The 16638-nt window shown below is 38.2% G+C and overlaps 1 protein-coding gene across 3 annotated transcripts in view; it reads right to left on the reverse strand.

Annotated features, from left to right (window-relative positions):
* The window catches only part of LRP2 (LDL receptor related protein 2), a 118834-nt gene extending 103179 nt beyond the window's left edge, over positions 1-15655 (reverse strand). For 2 of the 3 annotated variants that reach the window (XM_071562866.1, XM_071562865.1), the window contains exon 1: positions 14351-14629. In XM_071562866.1, coding sequence (XP_071418967.1) covers positions 14351-14444 — 94 coding nt within the window. In that variant the 5' untranslated portion in view covers positions 14445-14629. Of the gene's footprint in view, positions 1-14350; positions 14630-15621 lie in introns of those variants that run through there. The other variant, XM_071562867.1, reaches the window with a different exon arrangement.
* Between the last annotated feature and the right edge of the window lie 983 nt (positions 15656-16638).

Raw genomic sequence — 16638 nt, forward strand, 5'->3', positions numbered from 1 at the left:
GCCTGCAGCATCTGGGTTTCAGCAAGAGTGGGGACTGTCAGAAGACAAGGCATATTCACTTGTTAATTGACAGCATTTGAAGCCTCAATTCACTGAAGATTTAGTAATTAGTAATTTTATGGAAGGTTTTTCTTTCAGTAAGAGTTTTTGTGGGTTTTTTTTAAATGGTAAAGCAGCTCATTAATCACTCATATATTGACAAAACTTCATACTAATGAGCTAATTTACACAGAAATTCAGATTTACTCTGACAAATGCTGATAAAACCCGACACTTCTTTCAGACAAACAGAATCTTGTTAGCAAGATTCCTGGAGGAAATAATCACCAAGTTTAAAAACAAGAAATAATCAGTGTCATGATTAAAATTTGCTAATAGAAAAGAATTTGGGTGATTTTTTCAAAGTTCAAATCTCAGAAATTATTCAATTTTTGGTGTTACTCTACTATTACTATAATTTAGTTTTAGTCTTCTGATTGTGATTAAAGCACGACTAAAACACAGGCTAAAAAAATGCAAGGCAGACCTGAGGAATCACACCAGAATATACAAGAGGAATATTTGGGCATTAACATAAATGATTTTGGAAAGTAAGATCTGTTTCAACTACTCAATATTCAGGAAGACACCAAAGATGTAACAAATATACAATATAGTATGTAATATAAACAAGTAATACTGAAAGTGCAAATCAAAGATCAGAAGCATTACTGGAAAAATACAGCCTTATTTCTAAACTTCTTCCTTTACCTACTATCTTTGGGCTTTATGCTAACTTTGTCACTAGACTCCACTGTTCTCTGTGTCTGTGATTCTCTTGTAAGAGACTCTGAATGGACGTTTAAGATTCAGAATTTGCTCAGGTAAAACAAGAAGGTTTGTATTACTGGCTCTGGGAAACTACTTGCACAAAGATCATGTCAAGTAGTCGTCTTCCACTGGAATAAACCAACATAGTAGTGATTTTGCCAGAGCAGAGATTGAACAAAACACAAACTAAACAAAATACCTTTTTTACTTTTAATTTATTAAAAATAAATGCATCTTCTATCAGAGGAATTATTGCAATACAACCTTATGTTTTGCAACAATTGTTGCCTGCATATGAATTAAATATCCTGAGGTAAACCAGTGCCTAAGACAAACCCCACTGCCATTAGAGGATGACAGACAACCTCCACACCACTAAGGAATGTTACTCACCACCACATTAAGTCATAGGGAACTGCAGCAGCAGAGAGAGGTTAGTAAGTCTCACACATTTCACAGCACAATGATCTAACCCATAGGGCTACAGTCTTCAATAGCAAGGCAGTCCACTACACCCTCTCAGCCCCCACTGGACTTCATTTGTGCCAATGTTTGTGTAGAAATATTTAGTCTGGGAATCAAATCTTACATTCAATTATCTTGTATTAAAACCAGAATGTTATGCTTGGCCTATAAAGAGAAAGGAATACAGCCTTACTCTACCACTTTGCATTGCTTTGCAGTTTCACCCTGAACAGTTCTAGTCTTTTCTATTCTTTTCACACATTTTCTACCTGCCCATTCAACCCTGAAGTCCCTCACACATTTAATTCTAACTATAAATCTTTTGAATTACATTTGTCATCCACAGATTGAAGGTCATGACTACTCATTCTGACTACTCAGAATAGGCCAAAGCCCCTCATTTGTTCTTCCTTCCTTGTACTCACCATACCTTTGAGAACTGCTAATACTTCTTTAGCAGTTAAATCTGAATGATTTAAATTAATGAGGAATATATTAAGCTCAGAATACATTTTACCACTCTCAAACTCTCCACTCAAAAATCAAACTTACACTGCTGCAATTACTTTACACTTCAGGAATCAAATCCCTCAACAAAAATTCTTTTAATTTAAAAGAGTAACGTTGTTCAAGGCAATATTTTTTCAACGGAACAGTTCAACTTTTAATACATCCACAGGTTTTCAACAAGTAAATACAAAGAAACTGTGCACTACAAACCTCTCCCACAAAAAATTTACAAAAAGAAAAATAAGTGACAAGCTCTCTTTTCTCCCTTTCTGCCTTCCAGCAAAGGGTACTCTCTGTACCCATTTGGCCCCCAGAGTAGCCCACTCCAGTGGTCCTTCAGGTAAAAGAATCCTGGAGAATCACCTTTCATGCACTTTGATACAAGATTTTTTCCTTGCTTAATTACATGCCAAACAGCACAACGTTTTGGAATGCTCAGGGAGGGGAAGTTGAACTACTGCAAATTCCATCTCTGTTACTCCACACTAACAGAGAAAGGAGCAAAATTCACAGTTTAGGAAAAACTTTATTATTCTATAACATCCTATGATACTGAAAAGCAGTTTTCTGCTAGCTATTACAATAGGTGAACAAATATTATTTAAAATATAAAGAAGAGTTTGATAAAATTATGCTACATTTCATATACCTTGAGACAATATTTAACCTTTAGTCTTTCGAAACTCTTCAAACTTCATTATATTTAACACAAACAATTCAGACTTACAAAAAACAGACCACAAAAGCATTTATAGCTATTACAGAAAGCAGTAGAAGATTTATCTGCAGTCTTCAAGACCTTGTAACACAGAATGTCTTTTGTACCTTCAAGTCTGTAACCTAAATTATATTAGAGAAATAATTTTAACTGAAAATATTAATAGGTAGTACAAATGTGTGTCTGCACACACTTCACATGACTGCAAGATGTCTGTATACAGATTGATAGGCAGACAGGGGACTAGTCAGGGGACAATCTGAAGCAGAAATGCTGCAGTGCCAGAGAGACAGAAACAAAATGTCAATAGGGAAGTGTAGGATTTCTATCACTGAATTATCATCCAATTACATATAGCGAGATTATTATTAGTAAGGTAGTATCTACAGGCTCAGCAGCTGATCAAGGACTCTTTGAGTCTTGCACTGTACAATGACATAACAAAAAGAGCCATACCCAGCCAGTTTGCAGCATAAAACGCACAGGGCTCTTGAACTCACCTGGGTGTCCTGATGTGCAGCGGCCCAATGTCCCTGTTCTTCCCTCCACCAACACACAGTCATACTCTATTGTTCCCCCGTTAGCACCAGACAGTCACAGCGCAGACTTCATTTTGCTGGTTTGTTTATTAGACAATACATGAAACAAGGAGAATTTCTGATGATTTGGGGGTGGGGGGCAGGGGCCAGTGGGGGAAATGATAAAGGACAGAACTTGAAGCAACAGATCTGGTTCTTCATTGGCACTAGCTGGACTTAAAACTTTTGAGTAAATCACACTCTGTGTTCAGCAGAATGACAGGTATCAGTAGCTGTAATGAATGGGTTCTACTCTGACAGACAAGATTTAATACCTACATTTTAAAATTTTACTCACTGATTTTTAACAAAAAGCACCTTATAATTCAAGACCAAAAGCAAAAATACTGTCTTTCAATATGGACTTAGAAATACCATGTTTTACTGCAGCATCAGCAGATTTTTATGGTTTCCCTTGACTTCCCAAGCAGTAAAAAACACAGCAAAATCTACATGCTATTCTACGCTTTGTGTCTGCATGTTTTTGCACTTACAGACACTTCTCAAAGCCATTGTTAAAACTAAGGCATCAAATCTCATTTTAGTAATACTCATAGGCAAAAATCTCTCATAAAAATACTTAAAATTAGTGTACTCTGGGTTAAACTATTTGTTTTCAGTTAATACACTTATAAAAGGACTATAGATTAATTTCTGCTAATGCCTCGACATAAATCCAAGAACTAAAGAAATTCAGGATTTTAATCTACTGAAACTAAGCAGGAAAGCTTTCCTGCAAAGAAAAAAAAGGGTTCAGATCTCTTGTAGACAACAAGTTCAAAGGAATGACACTGTAAATGCCTCCTAGCAACATTAAAGATATTCATAATCCTCATCCTCTCTACCTTACTTCAGTGAAATTAATTGAGAACGCAACAACTGCAAACAGCCTGATAAAAACAGGCTGAATTAATTTTCAGCAAATCTACTCAATTTTGTTCTTTTCAAGTATAAGTCTGAACTAATAATAAAGAGAAAACTCTCTTAATTTTTTTATGAACCACATATAGACCTCTAAGGGAAAAAGAAAATCTCAATTTTAATTTTTTTTTTCTTAAAGCTCTGGTATTCAGAACAAAATAATTATGGTTTCACATTATCGCTTTAAAACCAATCATTCTGGAAGAAGTAAAAAAAAAACCATAATATTTTAAAAGTATTCACACTCATCCTAATTGCAAAAAAATAAACTTCTTACATTTAAACCCATGAGATTTTATTTATTATACATGCTCACAAAGAGCACATATCCATACTATTCATCTTTTACATCATACAGTTCTATAAGCAACTCAATAAAAATTAAGTTTCTTTATAATCTTGCTTTAGCTCACACACTTTTTTAAAACAATGGATAAACTATTACTATCTTCTTAGTCCTAGAACAAGGCAGGAATGAGAAATAATCCTTTTAAGCAAGAGCTAATTCTAATAGACAGGAGGTGATACTCCTTTCTACTGATAAAGTAAATATGCCTTATATGGAACAGATCAGGTTCCTTCTTCCATTTAAGTCACTGTCAAATTCCTTGTATTTCAGTGATAACTGAGGATCAGCCAGTAATTTTCGCTGGACACTTTCCTTAATTCCAACTATATATAAATATTTTCCAGGATAAGACTAACAAAAATTATTTGTACTCCTTTCTTAGGGAATTTAGTAAAGTCACTATCTGTATGGCCAAATTAAAGAGATCCAGCATTTGCAGTAGCTTTATCAATATGAAAATGTGTTTCAGACACATTACATATAAAGAACATGTTCTGCACTAAATTGGGTAAGCTCTAACAGTTGTCTCGGCATTAGGTGTCTTAATCCACATAAATCAGTTGTGATTGTGTCAGCTGTGGAAGTGAGGCAGGCCCTGTGATCTCTACCAAAGCACACACATTGGAGCTCTCCTAAATCTCAGAAGCTTCTTTTTCATGAATGACACATTAAATATGCAAAAATCTGTTCTAATTGACCAAATGACATGAAAAGGAAGAAGAACAAGCAAACACAGTAGAAATAAAGACATCCTCAGTTGCTCACAGAAGGAAGTATCCCAAGCATTTTCATAAGAATGAATCTTGCTAATGGCCCCAAGGCTGCTGTAGAATAACAATTGGGTAACAGAAGGAGGGGGGGAGTATGACCAAACCAGGAAAATCATCAAGACTAGAACATATTTACAACTATACAGTGCATGGAAATTGGGGAAAAAAAAGCGCTTAAACAACTTAGAGAACATGTGCAGTACATGTCACTGAGAAACTCTAACTGAGGCAGTAGCAGATGACAAAATAACCTTCTTGGGAAGCTTTTCTCGTTTTGAGAGCTCTATTGTTTTTTAAATAAATTTTCCAACCAATGTGCTGTTTTTTCTCAAAATTAGACCACATGCTGAGACGAGGACCTGCATTCAATTCGGTCATGCACTCCTGAAATCTGATGAGTCACTGCAGCACTAGGAATTCGTCTCAGAAAGAGCCTTCCAATGCAGTTTGTGACAGTAAAATTGTGTAGTTTTCTGTATTTCTTTTAACTATAATTCCTAGAATGAAAATTGCTATGCAACATGTAACACTTTGGCAAATCATAAACCTTACTATACTGTCACAAGTTATTAAATGAAAAATGAAACTTGTAATGCAAAAAATAAACCACTTTCCCTTACAGATAATAAATACAGTAAGCACACAAAATGAAAGCTATTTCTGCCGTCTCAAAGCTCCACAGGGCACTAGTCATCCTTTTGCACTTCAAAAATTCCGACTGTTACTTGTTGCAAACTAAACATGTGAGAGCATTTTCAGAAAAGCAGAACTGGCGTGTCAGTACAGTACAGAATAGACAGACCACATGCTACAAGCATCTAGTGTGCCAGCTGCTTACTACTGCCCATGACATTGGGAACTACAGGTATTTCTTTGGATCCATTAACAGATCACATTTCTCCCTTACAGACTCTGTCTCAGTTCAAAGATAATGGCTCATCCCTCCTTATCAAGTTTCCCGAAGGAAATTCCATACAGTAAGGCAGGCCTAAATAAATATAAGGATTCTAGAACCATAGAATAGTTTGAATTGGAAGGGACCTTAAAGACCAATTCCAAACCCCCTGCTAAGATCACCTAAACTGAAACAGTGTGCTCACATGAAATGCAATTTCATCTTAATGAACCTGAAAATGAACAGTAAAAATTAAATCATCCTTTGGCAATTTCATTTCCAAGTGTAGCATATTTTCTTCATAGTTTTCTGTTTAAAAATAACTTTAAAAATCATTTTATGTAAATAGTAATACTAATGATTCTGTCACATTAAAAGGACAAAGTTCTTGAATTCATCAGAAGAGGACAGATACAAGAAATATCCTCTCCCACTGAAATACTACTCTTCCTGTCAATCCCAATGGAAGCATTTTAGTTAGATCTTCCATAACCATCCAAACTCTGTCAGATTTACTCATCCATTTGGATTTTTTTAAGGATGCTTGATTCTGCTGTTACTTCCTTTCACTGGTGGCTGTGAGGCATAATATTTTAAGTAATTCCTTAAATTATACTAGCTAGCTACACTAAGCAGCATTCCAGGCACACAGGTGAATAGTGGGGAAGAACTGCCCTAGCTTGTGTAATTGCATATGCCCTACACGTGCTACATCCCTGGAAACATAAGAACATACAAGTATGTTGTGTCCCAGGTATGTCAGTGGTTGCACACAACACACAAATAGCATTGCTCAGAGAACTGCAGGCATTTGCCTACGGGCTTGCAACCCTGAAAGCGTAATCCTTTCCTCATAGCAATAGTTTTTCCACCAGTCTTTCACAATGCTTCCTAGGAGAAAAATCGCAATCACACCTGTTATATTGCTGCGCAGAGCCAGTATCTCCATACAGAACATTTAACGACAAGATTTTTCCTTTAACAGGGTGATCGTCTGGGTCTCTCTCTCTCTCTCTCTCTCCCTCTACTGCCTTATGAAATTTCTTAGGATTTAAGTCTCCTAGTAGAAAAGTTCTAAATGGCCAACAAGTTAAAAAGTATTGTACTCATTTACAGCAATGCTTTAAAGTGCATTCTGTGGCTGACTTGCTACAGTAAAAACTGCAAAGTTAAATAAAAATAGCTCAACTATTCTTATGTAAGACATCACAGACTTTGCCATTCATTCCAGACATAAACTGGAGCTCATTTCTTTCACATGAAATCATTTAAAAAACTATTAGGCCTTGCTGTAGTAGAAGTTATTTTCATCAACACAGCAAGAAAGCCAACAAAAACTGCAGTAGCATTCCACGTCCAATGCATTTATTGCTTTGCAGGTTGAGAACAGCTCTACAACCTTGCTCAAAAATAAATATGTGAGTACTCCCATTCAAGTCAGGCCATATGTTTACACTAGACAACTTCATAAAAGGGATTCTGGCAGTGCTAACACTTGTCTGCTATAGCCCTGATGGACCACTCATGTTACCAGCATGCTAGCCAAGCACTGCCTGTATGTTTTTAGCAGCAGCATTAGGCAGCAGTTTCATGGTCAGCTGAGACAATCGACTGACTTACCATAGGAAAATGGAGTTTCTCTCTTTCTTTCCAACACCTCTCCTTCTTGCAGTTGATGCCAAGGTTCCCTTTCTTTTCCAAACTCCAGTAACAACCAGGCCTTTTTGCCTGGTGTTCAAAGTCACTAAATCACCAGGAAACCACCTAATTCCCTAGGCTGGTTTAGTTTTCCCCCAGGTTTCTAAGAGAAAGCACCTCACAGAAGGTCCAATTAGCAGTGACACACACACGCAAAGACAGCACGAACAACTCAAGGCTGGCAGTAACATGGGCATGGGATACTGGAGAAGAGAGAGAAGGAAAGTGGAGCATCCTGCTTCCAGCAGCAGTGAGCTGTTCACTTTGGCTCAATTCTTTTCAGAACTGTACCCTTAGATGACAAGGCATGGTAAGGACTTGATCAGATAAATGGAGTCTCCCACTGGTATTGAATTAAAGGAACTTTATGTAGGAAAATTCCTTCTTCAGGGCAAATCTGGTGAGGATTATTGATGCAGACCTTATACTTCCTCAAAGTAAACTTGCTATGGCATACTTAATCTGAGTTTGATAAACGTGCTACAAGGTTTCTAAAGACAAAAACCACTGCTGAGATTCTAAATAAATCAATGAATGTATCAGTTACTGGGATATCTCGCAGACTACTCCTTTTTTTTGTTTTAAGAGATGCCATAGAGCACAACTAAACCCCCAACCTTCTTCCTCCACAAGAATGACCCTGATCCCCATCAAAGGGAGTCCCAGTTGGAACAGACCTCCATTCTCTGACTCGACTCAGCAGGGTGTAGTCCCATGACCTGCTTCTGCAAGAAAATAATTGGGCAGACACACTGCTGCTGTAAACAGTGCCCATTTGCTGAAGATCTGACTTCTTGATTGTAAAACAAAGGCAACTTATTCATGTTTAAAATATAAAATGGAACAGGTCATAGAAGTAGAACCATTTCAATCAACTCTTATGTCATTTCATTAATCCAAAACAAAACTTGTAACAGTGATTCTTGATCTCTAATCCACTTTAAGCATTGCAAAACAAAGAAAACATTAAAAGCCTTGAAACCAACAGTAAAAGCTTAAGGAATCCACTGAAGGCTACCCAATCCATTAGACATTTCTATGCATACTCATTGAACTTCATTTTCTTAAAGTGTTCTAAAAGTGCACTGTGTCAAGGAAGCAAAAAGTAGTTAATAAAATTAACATCATAACACAGTGGTCTTCAAAATGGACCTAAAACAGTAACAAGCTATTAAAAGATAAGTTTATTCTTCACTGAATCCTATTTTCTTTGTCTTAGACCTGTACAGCTCAGGGTAGTTTCTTTAAAGTTAAAGGAGTCGCACAGGGTTGATTTAGAAGAAACCTTTTTATTCCTTCATCTAGAAACAGCAACTCAAGATAATTTTAAGAATGATGTATTATTATCAAACTATATAAAGAAGCACTTAATTTTAAATAATTTAAAAAACATTTCTGTCCTTTACCTGCCAAATTCAACATAAATTACTAAAAAGAAACCGAGAAATTATGATTATCATCACTGATTATTCACAGCAATATAAAAACATCCACTTCTCTTTAAATAGATGTCAAACTGTCAATTATTAATTTAGAAGGGACCTTTAGTGTTTTTCAACAATGACAACTTCTAAAAGATCCAAAGTCCTATATGGTTCCAGTACATTTTAAACAGAGCTCTGGAAAAGAAGATGCAACTCCTGCTTAAAAGAGTGATAGTACAATGTGATTCAAGTTACATATTCGTCTATCTGAAAAGTTATCATGACCTCTCAGATCCAAAAATAAGTATTTTAAGAAGACAGAATGGATTTTGATCAAATATTCATAAAGATAAAATGAACTACCTCTACAATGTGTCTGCATACAGCTCAATTAAAAATAAGAGTATTCAGATTAAAAAATATATATATATATATCTCAACACAAAAACCTCCAGGTTCAGTGCTAAAAAGCAAGAAGTTAAACTCAAACATCACTAAACTTCGATCTGGCAATAATCTAAGAGTGCAAGAAGGTATATGGAAGGGAAAGGCTCCAAACAGTATGACTGATTTCATGTCAATCCAGGAAGCCCAAAAGGAAAAGAATGAAAAGGTTTTAATAAAATGGCATTCTACCGTTTCCCCAAATGAATCTTTGTTCATTTCCTGCAAAACACATGGCAAGTAAATCTGGATTAAAGCAGGATTTCATTGCTCAAATTTCCAATCAGCTCAATATATGAAAGAAGGTTTTGGTTTGTCTTACAGGGAAATAGAAGCATCACACATATCACACATTTATCTTAGTTAAAATCTTCTTAGATGCTGTGTCTCTATTTGTCTTCACTCCTGTAGCTTAATTATTTACTGTAATTCTAGCATTTGGCATACAACCTAAATCTAACCAGATATCATCCAAATACTGCTTTCAATTTTTAACTAAAATTCTGGGGGTTTGCCCCATTCTTTACTTTATCTGATTACTTTGCAAATACCTGATATGCTTTACTGACCAGAATATAGAAAAAGAGTAAATTATTAAGAAAATTCAAGAGATGTACTACAAGTTGGTTATTCATTAAAAGAAATCAAAAGGAAAAAAAAACAACAAAAACCTGTTAGTGCACAGAAATACTCATTAATGAAAATGTGAGAAGACTATAATGTGTTTGCCTGACAGGTATTTCTAAATTGTCAGACCTCAGGAAATAAACCAGTTCAGAGTCAGGGAGACGGACACCCGGTGGGATTTTTGCCCTTGCTTCTGTGTAAGAACATCTCCAAAAGAAATCAAGAAAATTGTACTAGTGCAGTATTATGAACACTGGCAGCCCACAGGTCATGCACAACACCCATTCAATTGTATGTAAGGACTGCATTGATATATTCATTTTTCCTGCCATCCTTTCTCCCTGCTCATTACTTCCAAATGCTCAGTCCCCAAGAACATCTCACTCAAGGTCTTCAAATACTAGGTCTTGGCAGGGGTGGAATCTTACAGACAGGTTTCTCTGTCATTTAAACATGCTCAGTGCTGTACAATAAATACTGACTCCAGCCTGTCGCCTACAGCAACGTCACTGTACATCACCCTACAGACAGATAAAATAGGTTTGAGTGAAGACTAATGTCTAAAAACCACTGAATTATTAATCTCGAGATTGAACTATTAAAATGCTTGATGGAAAAGTATGTTTCTCCATGCCATTCTAGAAAAAGCTGCTGTACCTCTTCTCTACTTGGTCTTATCACAGCTTTTCCTTACTGGCTTGTTCCACTTCATGCAAATGCTCATTGTGATTTCTGAGATACGATATCACACCATATGCATTCAGCTTTAGAATAGTCTTCATTCTCTAACGAAGACCTTATAATGGTAACAAGTTTTACTCATATTGGCCTGGGATGCATTAAGCTGATGATTTATCATTGCAGAGATTTAGCATGCAAAACAAATTTGGTGCACCAACTTTTGTGTTACAGCAAAGTTTCTGGGCAAATTCCATTTTGTCAGGATGCATATAGAACAGCTAATCAGCTTTCCTAAAAAGAAAAAAAATCAACAACAGAAACCTTAAAAAAAAATCAGTAAAATATGAGTTATTGAAAAGCAAAAAATAAATACTAGAAGAAAGACCATTCATGGAAATGCTTACATTTCCAGCTGCCATTTCCCAGAATTTGAAAGTCTACATGAATATTATGATTATGAGCAAGAAAAACATACAGCATGGCTAAGCAATCAGTGACCTCATATAATTCAAAGCAATGTAAATCTGTCATCTATGATTCAATACATGAAGCATTCTAAAGAAATAAAAAGATCCTCAGAAGTACCCATCAGAAAGACAGGAGATGCAAACAGCAATTTAAAGATTGTGAACTACGCAATACAGTGGAATCCTGACCTTTATATTAGCAATTTGATATTTTGAAATTGCAGCAAAGCCAGAATTTCAGTGTAACAGCATTTGTGACAAAAATTAGTACCAATGTTATTTATTAAATAATTCACATTATTTTCATACAGATACATTTATTTTTTGGAAGATTTACATAATCTCTGTTACAAGGAAGTCATCAGGACCTAAGGGACACCAAAAAGTAATGAAGGAAATTTAAGTGATCTGAATTATATAGGTTATGGAAATATTAACTATATTAGATTTGTGAAGAACTTTATTCAGACATTGTGCCTAGAAAGAAGGCTTTTTGTTTATACAGAAAAACAGATTTTTATGAATTCCTTATATATGATTTTATATGTACGAATGATTTTATAAATAAATTAACAGTTCTCCGCTGCTCAACCACTAAGAACAAAAAAAATTCAAACACTGATAGTACTAAATTCTCACCAAAAAAAAAAGTACAGCAGGCCTTCCATGATAGGTAAGGTGAGCCCAAAAACAGATATAGATGGAATGTTGCATGAGTATGGAGATCTGATATGATTTGCAGTAACATTAAAGAATTCAATACTGAAATGTGAAGTTGCCCTAATGATCTCATTTGCCCTCTGCAAAACTGCTGAGCTACAATATCCATTGTCTCTACTTTATGAGGAATATCAAAGTGCTTCACCCTCAAAACAAGTATTAACCATAGCCCCCTGATGCCCGTGCTTAACACTACCTTCACTTGACCAGGTTTTAAGATTCCAGATGCAATTTTTTCTGAGAACAATTACCCCACAGGCAACAAGACTTACAGAGTAAAGGTTGCAGAACCAGACCCTGTACCCTGCCAATTACAAGAAGCAGCATTTTTATTCAGTTTATGGTCAGTTCCAGTAAAACCAGAATAAGGTAAATCAGGAAAGAGTACAATCATTTGAGCAAGTGTTCAGGTGAAATACTTCTAGAAACATTAGTTTTATACTGGGAACACTCATGTATTATCAACAAAACCAAAAACATCATTGAAGCACCTTTGAAAACACCGAGGATTAAGCAAGATAGATTTTCACCATTTTCCTTCTGAGCCCTGGTATTGCTTTAATGATTCTCTAAATTTTCTTATTAAAGTAAGTGTCTGACATGATCTCAACATTCAAGGAGCTGGAACTGAGGGTTACCAAATATTTCATCACCATAATCACAGTGCAGTCAAGACTGCTATCCAGATATTTTACCAGTATCAGTCACCCACTACTAAAATCAATTACTTCATTTGCACAGTTACTCTCCTGTGAGGGCACAGGGAGGGAAGTGGGGGGACGGGAAGGCACCATAAAGGTAAAATCCTCTGTAATTCCACTACCTGTGGATACTAGTTCAAAGTGTCTCCCTTCTTATTCTGTCATGTCATTTACCAGGCCCATTCTGAACAAGCAGCTGTAGAGCAAAGAAATACATTTTTGATAAGTGCTGCAGCTTCCATCCTATCCGATGCAAAATAACAGCGCATAGGATTGACTGTGCCGAGTGTGACCCCCGTGGCCAGAGTTTTTGCAGGTCTCCTGCTGCACATTAGCTATCTCTTATTTCCCTGCTGATAAGTGGGAGCTGCTAGCAGCAGTTGCTGTATAATTACTTAGTTGATTCTGTTAAGGAGCTTAAACTAAGAGTTGAGCAAAGAAAGCAGATTAACAATTCGAACACACACGTAATATACAGGCACACACAAAACCAACAGGACTGCTGGTCAATACTCGGGGCGGAAGAAAAGCACTTTAGCCACTCTTGCTCCAACAAGACAGGCTTGATTTGCACCGCAAGGCAATTAAACTGCGTGAAGATGGGGAAGGTAGGAAGATGGGCTGCAGTGACAGGCCGGGAGAGGACTTGGGGACACGGCTACTCCATCCCAAGCAGCCAGATTAGTACCAGAGGAGCGGCACTCAGCCTGCTCTGCCCGTCACATGCTCCTCCATGTCGCCTAGCAACAGCAAAGCCCAGAGAAAAAGTTCTCCCTCTCTCAACTTCAAATCTGCGTCTGAGACCGACTGAGGGGAGCTTATTGTGCTCCAGACTAAGCATCTGTTTCTTTCTTATAGCCTTCTGTAAATGACTGCATATACCTCACGTATACAAGCATGTCCATGCATAACCCGCCCCCACGCCACGGCCCAACCTGTCTACATGCAAGTGTCACAGCCTGTGCACTCTTCATCAAAAACAACTCTAGGGACAGCTTTTGTGGTCACCAAACCAGCTCTTGGAATGCAGGTGAACTCTGCTCTGCAAAACCACCCATACTTGAGGAGCAACAAGGGCACAAAGATCCCAAAGAAAAAATGCAAAAAGTCTGGGGTGATTTTTTTTGCCTTATCCACAGGCAGTAAAGAGTACTCACTACAGGAAAAACAGCCCGCTTGCATCTGAGAGTTTAGATCGTGGAGTTGCAATGTCTGAGCTGTTCGTGTTTTGCCATCTTACACAATCAGAAAAAAAAGTTTATACAAACCACAACAAACAGAGAAAGTATACTGGGATAATTTAAAAGCAAGATGAAGTGAAGGTAAAGAGCCAGTGGTGTTTATGGTATTCTTAAGGCGCTACTTCCTTTTCCACAACAGAAACCGACTCTATCAAATGACTGGAAAGAGTCAGCTGTCTCCCCCAGCTATTAGAAAGAACTCCTTGAATCAGCGCCCGTTAACCCTCTACTTTCAGGCACTTTGGTCTTTTTCCCATAGAAGCCCCCGGAACAGGGATGTGCTCCTTGGGGTGTAAGTCCCATTCCGGAGAAGCTGGAGCATAGCGCTTACCTTGGCAACTACCCTGCATTATGCATGCAGTGAATAGTATGAGCAGTTTGCAAGCAGTTGCTGCTCTTCCATCCATCCGATGGTGAGGTCCCATCTGAGCTGGGATGCTCCAGCTTCCTGAGAAGCTGGCTCCTCGACTCCGGGGTGCTGATCTGCACAGCAGCAGCACAAGAAGCCTGGTGTATTCTTCTTATCCCGCTAGTTGCAGAAGAAAGGCGTGTTCGCCTCTTGAGACATCGCGTTTTCTATGAACTCCCACCCTCCAGACATTGCATAAAGCTCTTTATACCCGGCGGCCCCGGAACTAGCATGAGGGAATCAGGCACTGCTCCAGGCCCCGCAGCCACAGGCTGCCTCTGCCCCTCCTTCCACACTTTGCAGGATAGGCAAGATGCTTCCGTGTCCCTGCACTTTGCAGACTTTGTGTCAGAGTCCGTTGGTGCTACCCTGTCTTTTGAGTGCTCACATAGAGCAGATTGGGGAATTGCAAATAGCAAGTGAAATATGTCCCAGGTTTTAGTGTCTCAAAGGTATGTTCCAAACAAGAAAAGTAATTTTGATAACTCTGAAAAATGTAACAACATCTACTCACCAATGCAGGGGTAAAGCTTAGAATTTAGTACTCCTTATATAAATACTGTGAAAGGAAAACTGTAGGGATGAAACTTACTTCTGCACTTATCTTAGTTGATGAAATCAGTTTGGTAAAGTGCTTTGGTTGTGAATTCTTAAGATATCAGCTGGAGACACCCTACTCTCCCAACAATGTGTGCAGCACATATGAACTGTCTGCCTGTGTTTTACTCATGCCATTTTAGGAACCATATACTCTCTAACAAGGGTAGAGAGGTGTGTAGGGTCAGAGAGGAAAGGTGAAGATACCCTAACACTTCAGGCTGGAATGCAGCCCTGGTAGAAGGATAAACATTTTGGAGCCTTTGCTTGCAGGATCAGAGGCATGATATATAAACTGTGTGAAGTTAAATCATTATTTTCTTTTATATTAGTCAGAACTAGTTTTCCATGTAGAAAATTTAATTATGCCAAGCTGTTCACTTCTCCATATGTGCACACATATACATGTGCATGTCAACAATGAGTACTGTGCATACATACTGTGGGGAATGGATGGGTCTATCTGTCAGATTAATTTTAATGACACTACTTTTATAGAAACCATATCATTTGCATTAGCATTATGCCGTGCTCATTATACTGCAATGGCTGTTTGCTGATGCTGCTACAGAATTAAACAATATTTCAAAGCTTACCTCTTCTTCTTTTTGCCATGGACTGCAATTTCAGTTAAGGGGTGGAGGTGCCTGTATTGTTCCTGCAAAAGTTGCACAGGAACATTCTGCTGCTTATTAGCAGACTGTTTTTCTTCAGGTCCTGTAGGACGCTAATCCCTCTAAACCTTTCCGTAAGGATTTTCTATCTATCAAGATGGAAAAGGGGTGGGGGGGGGAGAGAAGATGTGGAGCACAGGCTTTTCGAAGGTTGTGATTTATGCAGGTTCAGGGCTGTTTGGTGTAGTGGTACGACACAGCACCGGGGTCAAGCCACAAGAAACACTGGGGGCAGATCAGAATATTCAATTAGCTTCCTGGCACCTCTGAATCACAAAGAAAGGATAAGATCTCTCCATCACAAGATCCAGAGCTGCCGGGGGAGGGGGAGACATGCCCTCTTCAAATCTCTCTCCTCCCTCCCACCCTCTCTCCTTTCACTGTAGGGGAACAGTGCTTGAAACATTCCTTTCTGCACGGAAGGACTTTTCCTATTGTTGTTTTCTTTGTGTTTCAGTGTTGCCAACTTACTGGAATTCTTGTCGTGGTTTCACAGCAAGGCTCAGGCTGACCAAACGGAACCAGCTGCGTTTGTGTATGGGGCCGCTGCTGCTTTAATCCCCCAACAAGGCCGATGGGAGGGAAGGAAGGGATCCTCAGAGGCAAGCAAGCAGATCTGCTCAGTGCAGATGGGTGCCTGTAAAGTCAACACACAGCCTGACCGTTCTTAATCAGAAGAGGAATTGTTTAAAGCAGTTCATACCCCAGCAACATGCAGACAAGGCAGAATGCTTGGGGAGCTGCAATCCCAGACTGGGAGGTACGAGCACTCTTCCACCACTGTATGTTTGAGGTGACCTGGATACAAACTTTGGGAGGCACCTATCTATGTTTCACTCCCACATGGCTGGCAGCCAGAAGGTGTGCTCCTGCCCCATTCACCATCACCATTTCTACTCATCTATACTTCCCACAGGATGGTAGGCAAAAGGGATTCTC

Source organism: Pithys albifrons, chromosome 8 (assembly GCF_047495875.1).
Source record: "Pithys albifrons albifrons isolate INPA30051 chromosome 8, PitAlb_v1, whole genome shotgun sequence".
Taxonomy (NCBI): domain Eukaryota; kingdom Metazoa; phylum Chordata; class Aves; order Passeriformes; family Thamnophilidae; genus Pithys; species Pithys albifrons.